The 6873-nt window shown below is 45.3% G+C and overlaps 1 protein-coding gene across 4 annotated transcripts; it reads left to right on the plus strand.

The window, feature by feature from the left end:
* Window positions 1-1731: 1731 nt before the first annotated feature.
* LOC307200113 (zymogen granule membrane protein 16-like) lies at window positions 1732-5669 on the plus strand. Of its 4 annotated transcripts, none has more exons than XM_079948492.1 (4): window positions 1732-2284; window positions 3298-3379; window positions 3903-4035; window positions 5172-5669. In XM_079948492.1, the coding sequence occupies exons 2-4, from the start codon at window positions 3322-3324 to the stop codon at window positions 5530-5532; spliced, it is 552 nt and encodes a 183-aa protein (XP_079804618.1). In that variant the 5' UTR covers window positions 1732-2284; window positions 3298-3321; the 3' UTR covers window positions 5533-5669. The 4 variants fall into 4 exon arrangements, with proteins under 4 accessions (XP_079804618.1, XP_079804616.1, XP_079804619.1 ...); XM_079948490.1 differs by lacking the exon at window positions 1732-2284 and adding an exon at window positions 2291-2566; XM_079948493.1 differs by lacking the exon at window positions 1732-2284 and adding an exon at window positions 2291-2566 and having other exon boundaries at window positions 3314-3379.
* The last annotated feature ends 1204 nt before the right edge of the window (window positions 5670-6873 follow it).

Here is a 6873-nt window from a genome sequence, read left to right on the forward strand (position 1 = left end):
AAAGAATTCTGGGAAATGTTGTTGTTGTTGTTCTTTAGTCGTTTAGTCGTGTCCGACTCTTCGTGACCCCATGGACCAGAGCACGCGAGGCACTCCTGTCTTCCACTGCCTCCCGCAGTTTGGTCAGACTCATGTTTGTAGCTTCGAGAACACCGTCCAACCATCTCGTCCTCTGTCTTCGCCTTCTCCTTGTGCCCTCCATCTTTCCCAACATCAGGGTCTTTTCCAGGGAGTCTTCTCTTCTCATGAGGTAGCCAAAGTATTGGAGCCTCAGCTTCACGACCTGTCCTTCCAGTGAGCACTCAGGGCTGATTTCCTTAAGAATGGATAGGTTTGATCTTCTTGCAGTCCATAGGACTCTCAAGAGTCTCCTCCAGCACCATAATTCAAAAGCATCCATTCTTCAGCGATCAGCCTTCTTTGTGGTCCAGGCTCTCACTTCCATACACCAGGTTATATGGCAGCACAGCAGTGTCTGCTGCCACCTTGTGGCATTTCTGTGCCTCTGCAGAAAAGTGTCACTGAGATCTGTGTTGGGTTTAATGCTGTATATACTGTCTTCTAGGGAGGGATGGTTACTAGACTGCAAATTCCACCTGCCTGAAGAGAGGCTAAGGTCCTGCTTCAGCTTCTCACACTGCAAACCTGGGTGCGGCATGACCCCTCCCTGATGGGCAGATCAGGGAGACCTTTACTCTATTAATAATCATCCCTGATCCACACTCATTGGAGTCGCTAAGTTTTTATAACTGGAAAACTGCCACTCAAATATTGTTAATTGAAGTATCTAAGAAATGTTGTAAGGCTTTCAAAAAACACATCCCCTTCCCCATTCCCCCACTATTCCCCCCCCTTTAGGTTTTCTTTTCTTGTTGATACTTAAATTTCTATAGTATTATAATACAGTGGTACCTCGGGTTAAGTACTTAATTCATTCCGGAGGTCTATACTTAACCTGAAACTGTTCGTAACCTGAAGCATCACTTTAGCTAATGGGGCCTCCTGCTGCCTCCATGCCACCGGAGCACAATTTCTGTTCTCAACCTGAAGCAAAGTTCTTAACCTGAAGCACTATTTCTGGGCTAGCGGAGTCTGTAACCTGAAGCGTATGTAACCCGAAGTACCACTGTATCGCAATCAGAAATGTTTCTTAATTGTTTCTGTATTATCTAGATAAGAATGTATAAGTGTTATGCGTTGTTATATATTATTAAAAACTGAATAATATTTTTATTTTTTTAAAGGACCAAATATTGCCATATTTGCGGAGGAGTTGCTAAAGTAGTAGAAAGGCTCTGGCTGTGAATGTTGATGTAAATGTGCGTGTGTCAGTTTATATGTAGAGATGCAATTTCAAGCCAACTCTCAGGCAGGGACTCCGACTCTTGACGCTGCTTACTCAGAGCTATGCTGTTATGTATTGTTATATATTGTTAAAAACTAAATAATATTTTTTTAAAAAAGGACCAAATATTGCCATATTTGCGGAGGAGTTGCTAAAGTAGTAGAAAGGCAGGAACACAATCGATCCTGTAGATTTAAGTATCTCTCCATAGTCGCCTACTTGTTACCAGAGGCCCAGAATCCACATTCCTTTGTAAGGAAATATGAAATAACTAACACCATTTTTGCAGGCAAAATAATAATAATAAAAAATCAATGTGGGGCGGGGGTTACAAGAAATTTTCTGCACCAGGTACCACCCGACCTTCCTACGGTTCAGAGGAATCAGACCCAGAGACATTTCACGGATGAAGACTGTGCTTGTTTTGTCTTTATAGATTTGGAGGAGAGATGCCAGATGTTGGTGCCAGTTTTCAAATCCTCGCCCTCTGGCTCTCTGGAAAAGGACCTGTTCAGTAGTTAAGAAGGGCTTAAGTACATTTTTGCATGCCCTGAAAAACTTCCAGCGGCTGGTTTTGTGCTGCCCCAAACTGCTGTTAAAAGCACACGAACAGGCCAGACCACTTTGTTTTTCTTGATAAATTGGTAACCTTAGATTTGGCAAATTTCATTGCAAATTATTCCTTCTGTTTCCAAAGTTCAGAGATGAGTGCCGTTATTTATGTTGCCTTTATTGCTATTTAAGTTGCATGCATGGAAATCTTAAGACTCTTTATTTTCTAATATGTCACGGCAATAGATTTTATTTTTAACCCTAGGCAGCAAGGAGATGTCCATATCTTTATTTGTTGCAGCAGTTTTCTAAAAGAATGTTGAAGCCTTTGGTTACATTTCTGTTCTGATTTCTGGAATCCAGCTTTGCTCTCTGAACATCGAACAGGTAGGAGGAAATATTAGATCACAATAGAGGAACTGTTTGGTAGCCCAGGTGCCTACAAGCAGGTAAAACGAAACTCCCCGAGTAAGATAACCTGGTGCCAAACCAATAGGAACCACTTTTCTCAAAGAGAAGGTTGTATTTTCTGCAGCAGTGGCAGGTTTCAAGAACTTGTAATGCCTTCTTGGCATTAATGTAGCAGAGGCACAACCAGGGGTCCACCCCACTTACGCTTGCCTGAACAAGGTAATTTGCCGGAGTTTTGCTGGAGAAAGGAGCATTGCTGTAAGTAGGCTCACCAAAGCGACAAATTGCAAGGCTGAAGCTATACATAATGCAGCATCTCTCAATATTTTTCAAGGGGGAAAATATGGGATAAATAAATATCTCTTTTTTAATGGCTATGGAAGCAAGGGGGAGGAAGCAAGTGTTTAAAAAACAACAGTAACAGCGAAAGCCAATACAGCTCTACTCAAAAGTAAGCCCCATTAACATCAGTAGGACTTGCTCCCAGGTAAGGATTGCAGCCTAAAGAACCTAGGTGCTTTTTTTAAAAAGTGTGTTTTAATACACTGTTGTTAACAAGGTGTTTTATTCTTTACCTTCAGGTGATTTTTTTTCCTTTGAAAACTCTTCTGACATTTGCATCTAAAATAGAAATTAGATACACCCAAGGCTGTATTCAGAGCTTAGTCATCCGAAAGCAGAGAATTTGATTCTAAAAGAATAGTGTGGCTTGAGAGCATTAAAAAAAAAAAACCACCTTGGAGGATTGTATGTGCTATTTTCAATACTATTCTTGGAGCGAATGATTCCCTCCTTCAATGGCTTCCGCCTCGTCCCCTCCCCTAAAATAAAAAATCTGGATTTGACTTGCATAAATTCTATATTCCCTGCCACAGATTCTCACAGGCTACCATTGCCATGAGAAGAGGCGACAGCCGAGTCATTTTGCTATCTGGTTAAAAATTGATAAGCCCATGTGAGCTGTAACCTTGTCTTTTTTAAACCTCCAGACCTTCCCCTTTTCAGCTTCCAAGATGCCGATATTCATTCTTCTGAACCTCCTCCTCCGTGATGTTGTATCTGGTAGTCCAGGTAAGGTCACAAAAGGGGCTAGCTGTTACTGCATTTTGCATCTGGAGAATTAAAAGAAATGTTGTGATAATTTGCAAGGAGGAGGAGCAGAGAGATAGATAGATAGATAGATAGATAGATAGATAGATAGATAGAGTTGGCTGCAAGGCTGGACTAAGGCTGTGCGTATGCCTTTAAATCTCATTTGAAGCCCATTCTTTCCCTCAAAGAATTCTGGGCCCTGTAGTTTATCCCTCACAGCAATTCAATTCCAAGCAACCCTTAACAAACTACAGGACCCAGAATTCTTTGAGGCAAAGCATGGGCTTCCAAGGGATAGCATGCACACAGCTTAAAAGAAGCAACAGCCTGTGCCGCTAGGTTGGAAAAGATTCAGAAAACGGCAAGCAAATTTATCCAGGGGATGAAGTGAAAGGTTGTAGCTTCTGGGACTTTTGAGTTTAGAGAAAAGGGTTGATAATGGATTAAATCAACCTGCCTTTTAATTCGTGAACCTGTTGCTCATCCCCCTTTGTGGATCCAGCCCAGGCAAGTTCCTCGTCTTACTCCGGAGAATATGGCGGCAGCAGTGGGGAACATTTTGACCAGTCCAGGAATCAGCTGGATGGCCCCATAACAGCTCTGAGGATACAGGCGAACAACAAGTATATACTGAGGTTTGTATGTCTTTTGGGGTGCTACCTGTGTGTGGCAGATTCAGGTTAGCAGAGGGGATCTTCAGTGACTGGGGAGCCACAATGTCACTGAAAACAGTGGCGCACATTTCTGAGTAAATAGCACGGGTAGGATCAGGGCTCATCTGTATACAGTCGTACCTCAGGTTACAGACGCTTCAGGTTACAGACTCCACTTAACCACTAACCCTCAGGTTAAGAACTTTGCTTCAGGATGAGAACAGAAATTTCGTGGCAGCAGCAGGAGGCCCCATTAGCTAAAGTGGTACCTCAGGTTTAGAACAGTTTCAGGTTAAGAACGGACCTCCGGAACGAATTAAGTTCTTAACCCAAGGTACCACTGTATACAGCAAGCAAGCAATTAATTAATTAATGGCTGGCTGGCTGGATAAGGGTGGATAAACCCACATATGGATAAACCCACAGGATATACAACAGCTTTTGGCAAATATTTATATCTGACCCAGGCTCAGTTCTTTGGGTTGTTGGTGGTGATAGGGCAAAGGCTTTACGGGAAGAGGAGTAGTTCTTGCTGCTAGATTTGGGTTGGGCAGAGGACCCAAGCCACAAACAGCAGGAATGGGGAATTTGATCCAGCCACGTTTTACAGAGAGGTTGGGGCTGCCGACTTGTCAATCGCTTGATATCACAATGATTTCAGGAGACCTGTTTCAACTCACCTGGAAGATCAGATGATTATCAGGATTCTCATAGCTCCCTGAAGCCCTGGGGGTACTGCATCCAGCCAGTGGGTGGGACACTTATCTCCCCCACCTCCTTGCGGGGGGGGGGGGGGCACCGAGCTGTCAGTCACCTGGCATCAGATCACAGTGACATCAGGTGACCCATTCACCTGGTTGTCAGGATTTGCAAAGTGCCACACACAAACCTATGCAAGCCCCTGGCTCTCAACTAGTGGAACTGGGCCCAGAAATTTCTGTGCGATTTCCCTGCTGACTGAGAACTGATGATGTACAAATTGCCTGATATGGTGGCGAAACCTGGGTGGTAATTAAAAGTGGTTGTCCGTTGGTTTCTATCTGAAATGCAGCTGTTAAACATTGTCCCTCAGAAGGTGGCGGCCTTCACTAACCACAATCCATCCCTTGTCACTGCAGCATCCAGGTTCGCTACGGCGGCCTGTGGTCCAGGATTGAAGGGAACCCCTCGGGGAGCCAATCTGTGATGCCGCTGTTTCCTGGAGAAGGCATTGTGCAAGTCTTGGGCCGCTTCGGAAGCTTTGTGGAGTATATTGCCTTCCGCACCAACCTCGGCCGTGTCTTTGACTACGGGGCTGGCTCCAGTTTGGGGGTCGCCTTCGACGCTGAGCCTTTGTTCCCAAACACCATCTTGCGCTACATCAGCGGCCGCTCAGGGCCTTTGGTCAGCGCTGTCGGTTTCCACTGGGACAAAGAAGAAGGAATTGGAGGGTGGGACCAATCCACTGGCTCTCCACACACCAAGAATAACAGCCCATAGGACAGAACTCTGATCCATCTGCCTTCAACGTCTCCTTGGGTATCAATAAAAGCAGCTGAGGGATTATGGGAGAAGGTAAAGCTGGAAGTCAAGAGAATTGGAAGTGAAGTGGCAGGGAGGTTCATGCTATATCTATCTATCTATCTATCTATCTATCTATCTATCTATCTATCTATCTAAATGTGTAGAACACATCAACCAAAAAGGAAGAAGGAAAGGGAGGCACCACAATACATATGGTATTTCTCCCTTCTTATAACAGGACTATATTGTTCAACATTAGTATCCTATCCATTATGGAGCATATTGTGGTAAATAACGGTCCCTGTTTTTCATCTCATCCCATTGTGTCCATGCATTGATAGCGGTTGCCAGTCATGTTCCTTATCAGCTACGTACACAATAAAACATTGCCAACACTTGTAGAACATGTCCTTTGTTTTAACGGTTTTACTTAAAGTCTGGATTTGCTAGGATGGTTCATATTTCGTATTACACCGGTCCTGAAAGATCTCCATTGGCTCCTGGTACATTTCCAAGCACAATCTCAAGTGTTGGTGTTGAACTTTGAAGCCCAAAACAGCCTCCACCCTGTATACCTGAAGGAGCATCTCCATGCTTATCGTGGGGGGGGGGGTAACTGAACATGATTGACATGGCAGACCAGAGCCCAGGTGGGATGAGGGCAAGGGGCAAAAAAAAGGTGTCTCACTTGCCAGGCGGCCACGGGTGGGTTTCTCCTCCCATTTTGTGAGGGGGTGCAGTATTCCATGCCTGCAGCAGGAACACCCCCTGCCCCCCACTTCCAGATCTTTCACATCAGCTGGGAGGGCGTCCCACCGGGCAGGAGCAACTACCGAGAAGGCCCTCTGCCTGGTTCCCTGCGACTTCACATCTTGCCATGAGGGAACCACCAGTGGGCGATGGGGGGGGGGGTGATGGGGGGGGCAGAATGATGATGGAGCTGTTGTGTGCCACACAGCCTGCCCTCTCTGCCCCCTAAGCTGAGCCTGCTGCCCTCAGGCATGCTGTCCCATTGCCAGTCTGGAATGGGCCAGGGAGAGAGAGGGAAGAGGGGAAAGAATCAACTAATCTGTCACCTCAGGCAGCAAAATGGGTAGAAACTGCACTGGCATGATGCCTGGTTCCTATGTTAGAAAATCGCTTCCAGCCAGGAAATTTTGGTGGCTTCTAACTTTTCCCGCTTGACATTTCCCCTCCCAGGAAGGAAAATGAGTGGGAGCGCCCAGCACAGTTTATGGCTTGGCTCGGCTAATAATATCTGCATAAAATGTTTATCAGGGGAAGAGGAGGAGGAGGAGGAGGGGAGATCTCTGTTCA

This window comes from Podarcis cretensis, assembly GCF_951804945.1.
Source record: "Podarcis cretensis genome assembly, chromosome: 13".
Taxonomy (NCBI): Eukaryota; Metazoa; Chordata; class Lepidosauria; order Squamata; family Lacertidae; genus Podarcis; species Podarcis cretensis.